General features: G+C 40.4%; 2 protein-coding genes across 5 annotated transcripts in view; both read left to right on the forward strand.

Moving 5' to 3' along the window:
- The first annotated feature begins 1,568 nt into the window (after window positions 1-1,568).
- Window positions 1,569-16,106, forward strand: part of POC1B (POC1 centriolar protein B) — a 55,074-nt gene continuing 40,536 nt past the window's right edge. For 2 of the 4 annotated variants that reach the window (XM_074827092.1, XM_074827091.1), the window contains exons 1-8: window positions 1,582-1,693; window positions 1,961-2,045; window positions 10,564-10,735; window positions 11,500-11,679; window positions 12,966-13,073; window positions 13,983-14,098; window positions 14,483-14,616; window positions 15,359-15,427. In XM_074827092.1, the coding sequence (XP_074683193.1) occupies window positions 1,679-1,693; window positions 1,961-2,045; window positions 10,564-10,735; window positions 11,500-11,679; window positions 12,966-13,073; window positions 13,983-14,098; window positions 14,483-14,616; window positions 15,359-15,427 (879 nt within the window). In that variant the 5' untranslated portion in view covers window positions 1,582-1,678. Of the gene's footprint in view, window positions 1,694-1,960; window positions 2,046-10,563; window positions 10,736-11,499; window positions 11,680-12,965; window positions 13,074-13,982; window positions 14,099-14,482; window positions 14,617-15,358; window positions 15,428-16,106 lie in introns of all 4 variants that reach the window. The other 2 variants (XM_074827094.1, XM_074827093.1) reach the window with 2 other exon arrangements.
- GALNT4 (polypeptide N-acetylgalactosaminyltransferase 4) lies at window positions 2,117-7,171 on the forward strand. Its single transcript, XM_074827090.1, has one exon. The coding sequence runs from the start codon at window positions 2,558-2,560 to the stop codon at window positions 4,307-4,309; it is 1,752 nt and encodes a 583-aa protein (XP_074683191.1). The 5' UTR covers window positions 2,117-2,557; the 3' UTR covers window positions 4,310-7,171.

Genomic DNA, 16,106 nt, shown 5'->3' on the forward strand with positions numbered 1-16,106 from the left:
TGAGCTGTGCAGAAAAAAAACCCAAACCAACAACAGTGACATAAAATCGTAGCTTTAGTTAGGTCCAAGTTAAAGTCAATGTGTCCTGTCCCAACACTTATTTTTTAAAAAAACTTCTTTTATGTTCTGAAGCTGTAAAGGCAATTTACCAGCCTGCAGAATCAGTGTAAGGAGTGGCTAGCAGATTTTGATGGAAACCTTCTTATGCACTTGTGATAATCCTGCTTTTTTCAGCACTTTTAAAATTATTGTCTTAAATGTGCATTTCATGGTTAAACACAATTGATTTGGAACTGTCCTATAACTGACAAATCTTACATGTTGGCCTAATTATTGACCTGATTCTGTAGATCTAAGAGTTTAATGTCAGATGAAACTCTGTAAAATGCAGACTGGATTTAAAAAAAAAAAAAAAAAAAAAGGGTAATTGCAGTATAAGTTACTTCTTCATGAACACTTGCATATCGAATGACAGTTTTGCTATCACAACCTTTCCTTTTGCTAGTTGATGTCAACCCTCTTTCTACTAGCCTAGCTATTGGAGCAGTACTTTTTCCAGTGAGATTGGTTGCCCTATCTAGTTTACCATGAAGCTGCATAAACATTCACAGCACTACTAACACCAACAGTTCTGTGGGTTTTGGTTTTTTTTTTAAAAAGTGGTTGTACTTTTTTAGAGCATTAAAGGCCTGTTTAAAGACAACTCTGTATGATACAAACACGAGCCCTGACTCGGAAATCGAAAGTATTAACAGGGTAAGAAACAACCAGAAAAAAGACAAAGAGGCCAAACTGCCTAAGGTGGCTTAATACCAAATCAGTCTGAGGTGTTGAACAGAGCTATCCCACATCAATTTATAAGTAGCAAAATCGAGGTAACATGGGCCACATCTCCCACCAACTGTGAAGATCTTGCTTCTTCCATTTTGCTTTGGGCTAAGCTGAAAGAAAAGGCCTTCGAGCACAGGCAAGCGAAACCGTGCTCCACCTGTAACCAGGCCGGGGGCAGCGCCTCAGGCGCCGGGGGCTCCCCAGGCGGGACACCCACGGCGCAGCCCAGCGCGCCGCGCTGCCGCCGGGCAGAGAACCGGCCCTGCACTGCGGGGTTCCCTCACAGGTTGGTAGGAAAAACTGCGGTTTAGGGTTCGGGCTTTTTTTTTTTTTTTTTTTAAATAATACTAACAACCCACAGGTGGAGCTTCCCACCTCCGGCTGCGGCGCCTCGCCTGCTCCAGCACCCACCGCACCGCGCCCATTCGGCGGTGGCTCAGCCCCTGCCAGCCGCAAGCTGCTGTGTCCCAGCCCACGGACAGATTCGGAGACAAGAGACTTCAGTTTGCCCCGGCCCGACCGAGCGGGCAGCTCCGCGCCGGGCCCGGCCGGGAAAACCCGGGCGCTGCTGAGGCGGCGCCGCTCGCCCGCGCCGTAGCCAGGCAACGCGTGGGGCGCGGCGCTCTGTGCCTTTAAGGGGGAGTCGAGCGCCTACTCGGCGGATAGGCTGCTCTGCGGCCCCGCCCCCCGCGGGCGGCCACTGAGTGAGCGGATCGACAGATGCGGTGTTGGCGCCGCGGACGAACTCGGGGCTCGGCCGGTCACGCCTGGACGCGCGGGGCGTTTGACGGGCCGCCGCGCCGCGCCGCTGCGGCAGTTGCCGTTCTCGCGGCGCCCCGCCCCGCCCATGGCCTCCGCGCTGGTAAGGGCCCGGCCCCGGGCAGCCAGGGCGGCGCGTCGCGGGCAGGCGAGCTGCGGCCGCTGGCCTGCGAGCGGGCCCCGCGGCCGGCGGGCCCCGCCCGGCGCTGAGGGCTGAGCGGTAGCAGCCGGTGGGAGCGGTCAGGGTGCAGGGACCACTCGCCGCCGTGCTCCTGTCGCCTGTGGGACGTTAACAGTGCCCGAGGGGTGGGGGGGCTGGCGGGGGGGCCGCCCCCGCCCGGCGGCTGACGGTGCGCACCCTCTCCCCCAGGAGGACCCCGTCCTGATCCGGCCTTTCCGAGGCCACAGAGCTGCGGTGACGGGCGTCAGCTTCAACGCGGACGCTGCGGGTCTGGGTGAGTGCGGGGGGCGCGGCGGCGGGGCCGGGCGCCGTTTCCTTTCCGGGCGGGTCGCTCGCTCGCTCCCTCCCTCCCGGCAGCCGGCGGAGCCGCCGGGCGGTTCCGGGTGCAGGTCCGGGCGCGGAGGCGGGGCGGGCTCCCGTGCCGGCCGGGAGGGCCGCGGAGTCTCTGCCCCTTCCTTAAGCGACAACTTTTTGAGCAAACCACAAGGCGGGAGGAGGGGTTTGTCCCGCGGCGAGAGGGGGGGAGGAGGAGGAGGAAGTAAGTGAGGGGAGCGCCGAGGCCGGAGGGGCGGGGGGCTGCTCTGCTGCCTTCTCTGCTGCCCCGCTCCCCCCGCGGTCCCCCGGAAACCTCTGGGCCCGCTGCGGAGGGACTGGTAGCCACCTCGGCCGGCGGCCCCAGCCCGAAGCTGGGAGTGCCTGCAGCCCCCTCCGTCCTGGGGGCGCGGGGGCAGCCAGCAGTGGCGCCTGGAGCTCTGCTCTGCTAGGAGCTGCTCTTAATCGCCTACGATGAGGATCCGTCTGGCAAGAAGATGGACGTGGGTCCGCAAAAGCTGCGTATTTCTCGGCTTCTTGATGATCGCTTACTTTGTGGTCGAGCTGTCGGTTTCTTCCTTCGGTGCCTCCCTCGCCGGGGAGAGCATCACCAAAGGGAAGTGGGAGAGGCGCTTTTCTGACAGAGCAGAAGAGGCTGTGGATTTGGCTCGTCCAGTTTATGACAAATCCCCGCCTGATCCTTATGCCCCTGGAGAATGGGGTAAGCCCTCTCGCCTGCAGCTGAGTCCCGAGGAGAAGAAACAGGAAGAAGAGCTGATTGAGAAGTATGCAATTAATATTTATTTGAGTGATAAAATCTCTCTTCACCGGCACATTGAAGATAATCGACTGAGTGGTTGTAAAACTAAATCTTACGACTACAGAAGACTGCCCACAACATCTGTTATAATTGCTTTTTACAACGAAGCCTGGTCAACGTTGCTGCGGACCATACATAGTGTTCTTGAAACATCACCTTCAGTGCTTCTAAAAGAAATTATACTGGTGGATGACTTGAGTGATAAAGTGTATTTGAAGACTGAACTTGAAAAATACATAAGCAGTCTGAAAAGAGTTCGTTTGATAAGAACCAACAAACGAGAAGGATTGGTTCGTGCACGCTTAATTGGCGCTACCTTTGCTACTGGTGATGTCCTCACGTTTCTAGACTGTCACTGTGAATGTGTCTCTGGTTGGCTGGAACCACTGCTTGAGAGGATTGCTGAGAACGAGACTGTTATTATTTGTCCTGTCATTGACACCATTGACTGGAAAACATTTGAATACTACATGCAGACGGCAGAGCCCATGATTGGGGGGTTTGACTGGCGGCTGACGTTCCAGTGGCACTCGGTGCCTAAACATGAACGCCTCAGGCGCAAATCTGAAACTGACCCAATCAGATCCCCAACTATGGCTGGTGGCTTGTTTGCTGTCAGCAAGAAGTATTTTGAGTACCTGGGTACCTACGATACAGGAATGGATGTTTGGGGAGGGGAGAACTTAGAATTATCATTTAGGGTTTGGCAGTGTGGAGGCATGTTGGAAATTCATCCATGCTCCCATGTAGGCCATGTGTTTCCAAAGCGTGCGCCCTATGCTAGACCAAATTTCCTTCAGAACACGGCACGTGCTGCAGAGGTGTGGATGGATGAGTACAAAGAGCACTTTTACAACAGAAATCCTTCAGCAAAAAAAGAAAACTATGGAGATATTTCTGAGAGAAAGATACTAAGAGAGCGTTTGAAATGCAAGAGTTTTAACTGGTATTTAAAAAACATATTTGCTGAGTTGCATGTACCGGAAGATCGTCCTGGCTGGCATGGTGCTATCCGCAGCGCAGGAATAGCTTCTGAATGCCTTGACTATGTCTTACCAGAACATCATCCTACAGGGGCTCACCTTTCTCTCTTCGGATGTCATGGTCAGGGAGGCAATCAATTTTTTGAATACACATCAAATAAGGAGATTAGATTTAACTCTGTAACTGAGCTATGTGCTGAAGTCCCTGAGCATGAAGACTTCATAGGTATGAGGAGCTGCCCAAAAGATGGATCTCCTATCCCAGAAATTATTATATGGCATTTCAAAGAAGATGGGACTATTTATCATCCTCATTCGGGAAAGTGCCTTACTGCTTATCGTACAACTGAGGGGCGTGCTGATGTGCAAATGGAAGCTTGTAATGCTGCAGATAAAAATCAGATTTGGAAATTTGAGAAATAATCACTGCTGGTAGTACAAGTCAAATGGACTGTGATCTCCAAGGTTTTTATATGCGTGAGCAGATAGTGACGTTTAGTTGTATACCTTGGAATGTCTTCAGATGCATTTCTAGTGGTGTAAAAACTATATTTGCTGTGGTGAACTGTATGGAAAGCAAAAGTAAATACTGGGATTTAGTTTCTAAAACATTGAATACAGATCTAATGTCTTTTATTTTTGTAAAATTTTGATCTGTTATTTTCTTTCTTTGGTCTGTCTTGATTATGGTTAAACAAAGGCTTTTGAGTGGACTGAGAAGGGATTTTTTTTTTCTTTAAAAAAAAAAATTCTACAGATTAAACCTGCAAGATAGTGTTACATGAAAGTAAAAAAATCTTTACTTACCAAAGTAAAAGTTAAGGTTCTTGCAGTGGAATTAACTGACCTATGTTGCAGTTACATTTTCAGATATGTATCTAACACCCTAAGTAATGCTACAGTAGCATGTGATTGAATCAACATCGATGTGGAAAGTTGAGTCTTAAGCCTTGTAATATTTTGCAGTTTTCTGGGAATTTACAGGCTCTTAAGGGTTTCAGGGTGACAACTAGCTATATTACAGTGAAGAAAATGAAGTTTTTTTAGCAGATGGGCTTTGGCACTGCTTTGCAGTCTTGTGCCTATTCTGGAAAACTTACCTCATGAGGGTGAGTCAGGAGCTCTCATGCGTTTAGAGTGAGGTAGCAGTGGAACCCAGGGATGTGCTGGCCATACCACAAATGGGAAGAAATAGTTGCCTTACGAGAATTCTGTTTAAAGGTAATGGAGAAGAAAAGAAAGCACAGAATTGTATTGGCTACTGCTGTTTCTTAGCTATATCTTTAATATTTACGTTGCCTCTGTGTAAGCTTTTCCACCTTAAGCCTGGCATCCTAGAGACACCTAACTTAGGTGACCATACAATGTATCCTTTTTTTTTTCCTGTCAGTAGCTTAGAGGAAGGAGATGCAGAGGAAAACTTGGGCTGTTTTATTTTGCATTGTTTGGCAACAGCTGGCATGCATCAGCCCTAGGTAGAGTTTTGAGATAATGCAGCATATGTTTTCTAGCCACGGTAGTACCATGGAGACCTCAGGTAAGGTTGGGAAGCTGGTGTTCCTGAAGTGAGGGGAGTTGAAAATGCAAAGGGCAGCTTGGAGGAAACCAAGATTTGTTGGTTAGGTGGTTCACAGAACAATTTATTTAGGATGTTTTCTATATCCTGTTTTGCTGAGTTTTGAAGAACATTGATTCTTGAATTGTGTCACTAATCTGGTTTGAGTGCGATTATAGGCAGTAGATGTGATAGATACATTGTGTACTTGAAAAAAATAATCTTGTAGCTTTATATGATTTAAGTTGAACACTTAATGTTTCAGGCATTCCAGCTTTTTTGATTACTTTCACTGAAGTGATGAATGTTTTCAGTAGCCACAGTGTAATAATTCTTGACATGGGGCTGGCAGGTAGGAACTTGAGCTAGTGAGCAATAAGAATCTGGATACTTGAGGAATGTAGTAGCTGGGCATTTGCTGCAGGTGTTAGTAGGTAGAAGGGTTAAAAGGGAGCAAGTGAGACCTGAAATAAATGAAGATTTGCAAAAAAAAAAAAAAGGCAAGAGTAATTTAAGAAATATTCTTGAATCTTAGTGGTTTTAAAGATTTGAGAGGTTTGGGTGGAAGCAGGCTAAGATAGGAGGGGAACATAAGAAGAAAATTTGGAACGGAATGTAGCTTTGAATCATGCTAAAAATGCTTGCCACTGTGTGGCATGGGTTGTTTTAAGTCTTTGACTTATTTTTAGGAGGTTATTCGCTATTATTTTTTTTTTCCCTAAGCTGATTTTTTTTTTTTTTTTTTTTTCTTTCTGGAAAAAGGGAACTTCTTTACTATATAAGGGAGACAGTCCTGAAAAATTCCATTCCACTCTGCAGCAGCAAATTCTTTTGTGGACCTACAAGTTATGAACCATTTATCAAATTTTAAAAGGCAGCCAGTCACTATGTACTGGGGCAATAAATTATATAAAGTATGTCCTTTTGTGAAAAACTTGCTGTAGACTGTCACAATCAATAGAAATGACAGGAAAAAGGCCTGGGTTCTCCTACATGGCAGAACATAAGTTGTATGTGCGATGCGTGTTTCCTCAGATGAAAGTAATTAATTAAATGGTGTGAATATAGACTATGCAACTTTTATACAATTAACTTTTTTAGGACTTGGCAAAAACTACATTTCATATAAAGAACTACCTTCATGTTAAAACTGACATCCAAAGTGTTCCTTACCTATTTAAGCAATAAGTCTAAGTGAACCTGCCTCTTAAAGTTTGGAAAGTTACTCTTTCTGTATGAATCTGAACCCTTCCTCCTTCTTCCTACCACCTCCTATTCTATTTTCATGGTTATTTAAAAACTAAAAAAAAAAAAAAAAAAAAAGCATAAGTAAATAACCTGGCCCTATAAATAAAAAAAAAAAAAAATTGTTCCCAATGGGAATAAAAAAGGTTGGGGGTGGTAGAGGAACTAGAGGAGGAGAGAGAAAGAGAAAAAAAAAAAGACCTTGCCGTTTCAAGTTCTACTAACTTTGAACTGAGTTGCAGCAATTCTACAGAAATACTCCAATCCAGTTGTTTTTCAGTGTGTACGGATTTCTAGAAAATCTGAAACTCTGAAAGATTTTCTTTGCTGTTAGACTTTGAAAACTTGGGGAACACTTGTGTATATTTTAAACTACTGATTTTAAGTGACTTAAAAGAAATTGAATGTAAGCTTAACACTGAATAAATGTGGGAGGGCTTTGGGATTTCTTTCGAAAAAATAAAATCCAGAATTAAAAATGCTGGCTAGTGTGTTGACCTCTTTTTCAGTTCTTTTCCACTTGTGTAAGTACATGTGACATACACTAAAAACTGCCATGAACTTGAACTTATGGAAGTTATTAAATGTTCACTGTACTTAGAATTCCAGATTGGTTCCCTTGAGAGAGGTTCAATTAATAATTGTTTTCCTCCAAGCAGGAAATCTTGCAAATCACTGGTAAATGTGTTTGTATAGTGACATTGCACTTTATCACACTGAGATTTGCAAGGTTCCTGTAAAGTGTGTGGGTTTTTTGGTGGTGAGTATTTGCTGGTTGAGTATTTGCACACGCATCACATGCACAGCCCTGTACTCCATCTGACCTGTAATTCTTGCACTGCCTGAGATAATTATGTTGGAGGTGCTTCAGGATGTGGGGGGAAGAAAGGGTGACCAAGGGGTACATCTAGCTGTTAAAGCCTGGCAGAGTATGTCTCTTCTGATCTTTTGCACAACTTGTAGTCACTACTGTGGTATTCAGGGAAATGGAGTGTAATGGTAATTCCATATTGCGGCAACTTGTGTCTTCATATATATATATGTGTATATATGAAAATGTATACCATCAATATTCACAACTTGTAAATTGAATTTGATTTCATCTCAAATACTGTAAAAAAATTTTTGTGGCGTATGTGAAGCCCAGATATTTGTTTAAGAGAACTGCAGCAAAGCAGTGTGTAAACTTGGCCTTTGCTTAAGGCCAAGTCTTAATTCTTTTGTGTTCAATTCTGTTATGACTCATCACCAGAAAAGCAAATTATCTAGAGATGTGTCAGCTATACTTGGGTGTGTGCGGAAAGCACTGATGTTAAAAAAAAAAAAAAAAAAAAGCACCGAGGCTGTAAACTGGACTAAGTTGCATATTGAAGTCAGCTCAGTGGGAATTTTCAGTTTTCTTCTAGTTATATTTTTCAGTTGATCAAATATTTTCATTTCTACATCAAGGACAAATTTTGTCTTTCACCTTTAAACATGGTTCTGGTTATGTTGTGTCTTCTGGGATACATGAGCAACAGACCTGTTTGTGGTACAGCCCATCCTATAAATTTCTTTTCTACCTTCTGCGTTTCTTTTGTTTCGATTTCAATATTTTAAATTTAGCCTTGGAGATCTGTTGTGGACTGGTGGTCTGGTAATTGAAAGTCAGACTGCAGGGCTCTGGCATACTTAGCAAGTGCTGACAGAACACATCAACTGGGTCCGGTCTGTGTTGCTGTAGGACCTCATGTGTAATCTGTCCTGGAAGGTTCTTGCTTCCCTCCTTTTGAACACTTAAATACATGGACAATATGGACTTGAGGGGAGAAAAATGCATAAAGGATTAAGAAGCAACCCTTAAGATCCTGTGCTTGTGTAAATTGGAGAAGTGTTGTTATGAAGTAGGCAAAATCCCTTAAAACAGAATAAAAAAAGAATTAGAGAAGTTTATTTGATAATAGTAAAGTACATTTTTCATGTATTAAACTGTTTTTAAGATTAGTATTGATAATGGAAATCATTACTGGCAACATCATTACCCTATAGACCCTTGTATTTAGTGCCTCTGGTTAGCTAAGATAAGATGTTTACTGTTACAGCAAAATGCATAGGTATTGGCCATATGCACCAAAATTGATTTCAGCCTGCCTGAACAGGGAATATCTTGGTTTGGCTGAGGCTTGTTAATGGTAAAGAGACCTGGCTTCCTTGGCAGGATAAGGGCCAAAGTTGAATATAGGTTCAGAGTTTTGGCTTAGAGTTTCTTTGTCTGGGTTTCTGCCTCTCCTGTGCTTTTCAGATATAGAGTCACATCAGCCTATGCTCCTTAGGAAGATAATTCTGCAGCAGGTCTACCAGTTACTCACCCTTTCCTGTGCAGGTCCTGAACTTCTTCCCTCCTTCACCCCTGTGGTGGTGTCAGCTGGGCTGGAACTGCAGTATCAGAGATAATAATAGCCTTTGAGTGTCATGGTAATGAGCGTGTGGCTTCAAGAGGGAAACCTACCTAAGGATGGAGAGAGGATGCTGTGTGAGCGTAGGCAACAGGGAGAATAGGGAAGACGCTTGTGGATGTCCCAGGGAAAGGAGAAGTTCAGATCCCTGCTTGTGTCTCATTAACCTTGGGATAATCCATCTGTGAGAGAGCAAGTTATAAGAAACCAGACTTTGACTTTATTGTAGTGTCATCTTTTAACATACTTCCTTCAGTTTTTAGAACTGAAAGCAAAGACCGCTGGTATTACACGGCCTTTGTGCAGTTCATAAGGTACCACAGGTATTTGCTATTTTGTGCATTATTTCTTTTAGAAACCATCAATCTTGCTTGTTCCACGTATCCAACGTGATGCTTTCAAATTCTATTTTAGCTTACATTTCACTTTTTCCTTTCTGTTTTATGCTGCTCTAGGTCACATTTTTCTGAATCAAATGGGGAAAAAAGAAATCATTCGTGTACTATTAGGAAGAGCCTGCTGTAAAATAGAGTTCTGAAAAGTTAAAGGGGGGAAAATATCCTGTATTTCTGGCCAAATTTCAGCCTATTGATATGGATGTAGGGATAGTCTGGTCCCATATCTTTTACCAGAAGCCAGTCTTTTGGGAGTAAAATAATATCTCAGTGCCAAATCTCTAAGGAGAATTTAATATATAATATTTTGTTCAAGGCTTGCCTTGACACACATGCTAATAAACGGACTCCATTTCTTTGTGCTATGTTGGTGCTTGAAAGAGGTTGGGAAGGGAAGAGCCATCCTTTTCATGTCCTCCTCAACTTCCAGGAGGTTCCTGTTCTTCCTCTCCCTCCTTTTCTGTACTAGGGATAGGAATTTTATAACTGAGGGGTGGGAGTTTTGAATCCCTTGTTTTTATTTATGTCCTGCATGCTAGCACTTAGCAGAAATGAAGATAATAGGGGTGTAGGAATATCACACTTGTCCGTTTAATTCAGCTGCTCATTGCTTTTGCTGCTTATAGTTTCCTGAAAAAGATCAAGCTCTGGTAAAAGTTTTATGTCTGCCCTCTCAAATGTAGATAGTATGGGCCACCTGTAAAGTGACTGCAAAAAAAAAGTTCATGGTTGTTTTTATTACTGGACTGAAAACTTCACATTGTGTTTTGAACTAGGCAAATGTTAGTATTAAAAAAATTCATACTTAAATACCTGTGAAGAATTATCCTTTACTCCTCCCAGTCTTCTGATGTCCTTCCAAAAGCCTGGTGTTGGCATTGCTGTCTGTTAGGCTTCTGCTTAGGCCAAGTATCCCATTAAAACCCAGTAACTGCTCCCTTTCCCTAATACCCAGTAAGTTCACTGGTGAATCCAAATTCATAGTCATTAGCTCTGATTTTTCTAATGACAGTGAGTGGACTCATAATATTGTTTATTTCTTGGCAGCTACCTCCTCTTTGGATAGGTTTCTTATGGTGTGGAAGCTGAAGACACAGTGCAGAGCTTACAGATTTGTAGGCCATGCAGAAGCCGTGACCAGCGTACAGTTCTCACCAGATGGGCAGCTACTTGCTTCAGCTTCTCAAGATCGTACTGTCAGACTATGGATTCCTTGCATGTGAGTATAACTGGACAATGCTGACTATGTGTTTCATTAATGTGAATATTGGAGTCTTTACCCAAGAAGAGTTTCTATTTCCCTCCCACATTCCTGGGCTTTGACAGAAATAGAGTTTGGGGATCACAGGCAACATGGTTCTTTACTGTCTCATTTTGTTCTTACTGAATATTCTGTAGTTTCAAAAGAAAAATATAGCAATTCACAGGTGATAATTTCATGTGTGTAGGACTATGCTTGGTAGTATTTCTCCGGCTTAAAGAATGTATTTCTTTTAGTAAGGATTGCATGGCTTCACTTCATTTTGGGGAGACAAGTGGTGAAGGAAACAAAAAAATAGCATTTGTGGAAAAAATATTTTTACTTGTCTTTTTAGACTGTTCTTAAGTAGTAGTGATTACGAGAACTATTCAGAATGATCTTAGAAAGACTGGTGTTACTTTAAGCATTTAGTAGATTACTATCAAAATATAATAAATTATTTTTCAAATACTGTATGGAGGCTAATGTTGCTAGTTAATTGCACTGTTCTCTAAAATTGGTCATATTAAATACATTTACTTTAAAGTGTTATTCTAATAATCAGTATTCAAATAAGGTAAAAAATATTGGCAACACTAAGATTTAGCCTGTATAAGTTGCTTTTTCATTGTATAAGATTCCAAATATGTTAACTTTGAGTTTTATGGGATTTTAAACTCTCAGTTTAATATAATTGTGTTTTGGTGGTTGTTTGTTTGTTTGTTTTTTTTTCCCTCCCCTAGTCATGGAGAATCATCAGTACTGAAAGGTCATACTGCATCTGTTCGTAGTGCGAGCTTCTCGCATGATGGCCACTTTCTAGTTTCAGGATCCAATGATAAATCAATAAAAATATGGAGTGTTCGCCATCAGTGCCTTTTGTTTTCCCTGTTCCAACACACTCATTGGGTTCGCTGTGCCAAGTAAGCATTGTTTTTATTCTCTTTGTAAAGAAGCAGAACTCCTAAAAAAAGGGGATTTATCTCCCAGGGCAGAACTAAGAGATGAAAAATCTGTGAATGATAAATATGATCTATCACTAATAATGAAATTTTAATAAATCAATCTTATGCACACACATTTTATATATGTTTCCTAGTTGAAGTCTGAAAGCTTGCTCTGTGTAATATGTGTACGTATTAAATCTGTTGCTGAGTGTTAATTCTTTCACTTTAAAGGACAAATAGGGCCTTCTGTATTTATTTTCAGTCAGTATTCTGTCTTTCCCCAGTCTGGCATGTTTTTGTGCTGTATGAACTTACTTCACAGCATTCACTTGTTTCAGGATTTGTTATGCACAGTAGGGGTTTTCTCAACTATTCTTGGAACAGTAGTGGCATAAAACGAATGGTTATAAGTCAAAATGAGTTAAGCTTACGTCATTGGAAAAGGTAGAAGAAATAGCCTTTGTACTGCAAGTTAAGATTCGCACTCTATTTAAAGGCAGGGCAGCTCTTCAAAGACAAGAAAAGATTGTTCTTTTGCTGATTTTTTTTTTTTTTTTTTTTTTTTTTTTTCCCCTCCATATTAATGGAAAATCTGCAGTTGAGAGGCCTGATTTAAACCTCTTGAGAAAGAAATTTAACACTGGTGAAGTGCAGAGCCCTACAAAGTTCCAAAGTATCTGATTGTTAAAAAATAAATCATATTTGAAAGTTCTTGAACAGTGTTCTAATGTCCCTGTGCAGTTGCTCAGTATGAAAGATAGTAATGATTGGTGAAATTATAGAGAAATCAATTTTCCTGTTTAAAAACCTAGTCTGCTAGTCTAGGAATAATCATGAATGTTTTGCTGACAGTCTGTAAGTCTAGAGAGAACTCACAGGAGAATATATATGTAGGTTAAAATTGAACGCAAGGTTCTACTGTGTCCTCTTTGTCTTTTTGCCTATAGTTTTCTATAATAATCTCTTTGGCATCTGAAGTGACAACCTTAGGCTGCTGTTACCTTCATCCCCTCCCCCTTCTCTTGTTATTGCTCTGTTTTTAATTGTAGCTGATTGTGAAATGGAGGGGAGAGGAGTGAGGTGAGAAGCTTTTCTTTTCAGTTTTGTTACTCCATGAGAAATATGAGAAATTCAAGTGTCCTCTGCATGTTATACATTTTAACAAACAGGCTTTCTTGGTTTTGATGTTTTGTTACTTATGTCTCTAATGCTAATCTAGGTAGTATCAGTTGTTTAGCAATCTATACACTTGCATGTTCCAGATTTTCACCTGATGGAAGACTAATAGCATCTTGCAGTGAGGATAAATCTGTTAAGATCTGGGATACAAGAAATAAAACTTGTATCGATAACTTCTTAGATTATGGAGGGTAAGTGTTACTAGAAAAAAAGGAGAAATGTAAATGTGTCATTTGAATGAGATTAAATTCATGTTTTGTGGTATTAACGTCTATATGTGTTATATCTGAAAATAGATCAAACTTCTACCACCCATGTAAACTAAAATAATTAATTTCACGTTTTTCAAAAAAGGTTAACTGACTGTATTTATCCATCTGTTTTCCAACAGTCAAGGAGTAGGCCAGAGGGAAGTCAGATTGTTTTGGGATTTTTGAATGTTTTCATGTTTTTCCTCCATTTTGATAATGGATGCTTCAAGAATAGAAGTTTGAGTTCTCCACTTGTTGAAAATGGTATTCTGTTAGCTTCAGTGACCTGCCTCATTTACGTTTAGAAAATACTTGCTTTTACTTATCTGCAGTTTTCTTAAACATCTTGAGACCAGAGTTTTAATTAAGAAGTGCAATGGAATATTAATCTTGTATACGTGCTTTGCTAATTTCATGGCTGCCTTCTCTATCCTTTTTCTAAGCTAAAAGGTTGTGATACCTAGATATTCTGTTCTTAGACAAAATTATTTTACTTGCTGTTTTCAAACTCTTTGCAGCACTTTCTTCTAGGAAGTTTGTACTCTGACGCAAACTGTGAAGGTTTGAGTCAGGACAATTATACTATCTTTTTAACAAAATCCAGATTATATAGTCTGACTTATCATGCACATTTTGTTTTCTTCTGCTTATTTCAGTTGCTTGAAATACCTTATTTGATTTTCCATACATGTGGATTCCACACAAGTTTGTAGCAACTTAGGGTTAATTCTGTGGTGTTTTTATATATATATATATATATATATATATATATATATATATACACACACACACACTCCCAAATATTTCTGTGGCAACATGTAATCAATCTATTTTCATTTATATATTTAGATTTGCAAATTTTGTGGATTTCAACCCAAGTGGTACGTGTATAGCTTCTGCAGGTTCCAATCATACGGTGAAACTCTGGGATATTCGAATGAACAAGCTACTGCAGCATTACAAAGGTAAAAATGATTTAGTTTATTATATTTTCTTTAGAATGGAGCTCTTTGCAACAAAATGTATTTATTTAGATTATATGATTTCATTCCTTGATGGGGAAGGTGGACAAGCAGGTCATACTGGCATTTTGTAAGTAATTTTTTGTAGTCTAGCAACCCTAAAAATACAGTCTGAATCCTGATTATTCCTTTGCAATGCTTCTCTTATTTGCTTAGTTCCGTGCTGAAAATTACTTTGTAGAGGCTACTATGTCCTGACACTTTGGTTGTTTTTCTCTTAACTGAAGTAGGTTGTTCTTTGGGAAGTAAAAAAGAGCAAAGAAATTAAGTATACATTTCCTGTTAGTAGATATCTACAGTCTTTGAATATTGTCTTCTGTAAATTAGTTCACAGAGCAGGGGTTAATTGTGTATCATTCCATCCTTCTGGTAACTATCTCATCACTGCTTCTACTGATGGTACCCTTAAGATTTTGGACCTCTTAGAAGGAAGACTTATTTATACTCTTCATGGACACAAGGTATACACAATAATCCTATTTAAATAGACATTTTAATAGATTATTCAGTATCTTTTCAAAGGGAAAGTAACATTTATGCCATTGTGTCTTTTATCTGCAAGTTGCAAGATACACTTTATTGGGCAGCAAAGTGTTGTATTAATATACATTGTCGCAAGTGCATAAAGAAATGCATCAATTTTGCCTATGACCATGCAGTTAATCTGCCAATATTTTATGCATGCTTAATGTTAAGTAATAGATCATGTTCTGAATTCATTAATAGTTCACTCCCTTGGTTGTCAAATCTTTTTGTCTATTGAAAAACAGTGCTTTCTAAGGAGGGGGAAGCATATGGAAGGTAACTTCTGTGAAGAATGGCAGACATTTTCTCCCTTTCCTCTTAATGCAAAACAAACCCTACTTTTGAAAATGAATCACTCAAACACATTGTCTTGAGTAATGTAATATATATTTGATAATTTTTTATTGCAGAGTTAAAGCATAAAAATCTAAGGAAAATGCCGCTATTTTCCTGGTATTGATTGTAGTAACTGCAATGCAGCATTGCATTACAGATGTGCAATATTGACTCTTCAAGTTGTTTTGCAAAAATTTCACTACAGTTAAATTGTTCCTTATTTTATTAAAATTGAAAAATCTATTTATATTAGATAACGGCATAAATGTTTTTCTCTTTGCATTAAAATACCATGATTACAGTAATAGCATAATTTTACTCTATGTTTTTTTTTTCTTTCAGGGACCTGTACTTTCTGTGGCTTTTTCAAAAGGTGGTGAAAAATTTGCCTCAGGTGGAGCAGATGCTCAGGTTTGTGGTATTGTCTCTTTAAATTAAATGTCTTAATGCTTGTTACAGTGGAGGAGAGTTAAATATAGTGTGTTGCAGTAACATGCTAATTACAGTATGCTGACATGCATTCTGACTAGTAGTGTGCTATATAGACTTTGTTTAGCCTAAAGGTAAATTTGAGGAGAAAAATAAATACATCATTTAAATGCTTGATCTTAACTACTTTCAGTTGGATGTCACAATGAGAAGACCATAATACTAGCCAGTTCTGTTTTACATATTAAACTAAACGAATGACTTTTAAAGAGAAATATTTAAAATGTTGCAATTCATTGTCAACAAAGTAGTTGTGTTGCAACTAGTATTGATGCCTACGTGCTCCGTTAACTTTTCACTTCTTTTAAAGTCAGTACTCTGTAACTGTAAGAATTAAGTTGTACTGGGAAAACTTTGGCTAGAATTGGGGAAAGATATCTTGTGTTAGCTTTGCTAATTTACATGGGTGGAACAGTGAAGTACTGGATTTCATATAAGGAAGACTTGTTTGAGCATTTAAAACAAAAAAAAATGTAAACAGCAAATCATACACTTCATCTGCTGTGATAAATCTTATAACTACAAAAATACTGTCAAGCTTGGAATCAACTCTGTCAGGTTTTTATATTCTCCAAAAAAGAACGAACTTGTGTAGCCCAAG

The sequence above is a fragment of the Strix aluco genome, chromosome 5 (assembly GCF_031877795.1).
Source record: "Strix aluco isolate bStrAlu1 chromosome 5, bStrAlu1.hap1, whole genome shotgun sequence".
In the NCBI taxonomy this organism is placed as follows: domain Eukaryota; kingdom Metazoa; phylum Chordata; class Aves; order Strigiformes; family Strigidae; genus Strix; species Strix aluco.

Bases quoted from the DNA above. Each gene is read 5' to 3' on its own strand.
- GALNT4 (XM_074827090.1), top strand. From the start codon at position 2,558: ATGAGGATCCGTCTGGCAAGAAGATGGACGTGGGTCCGCAAAAGCTGC.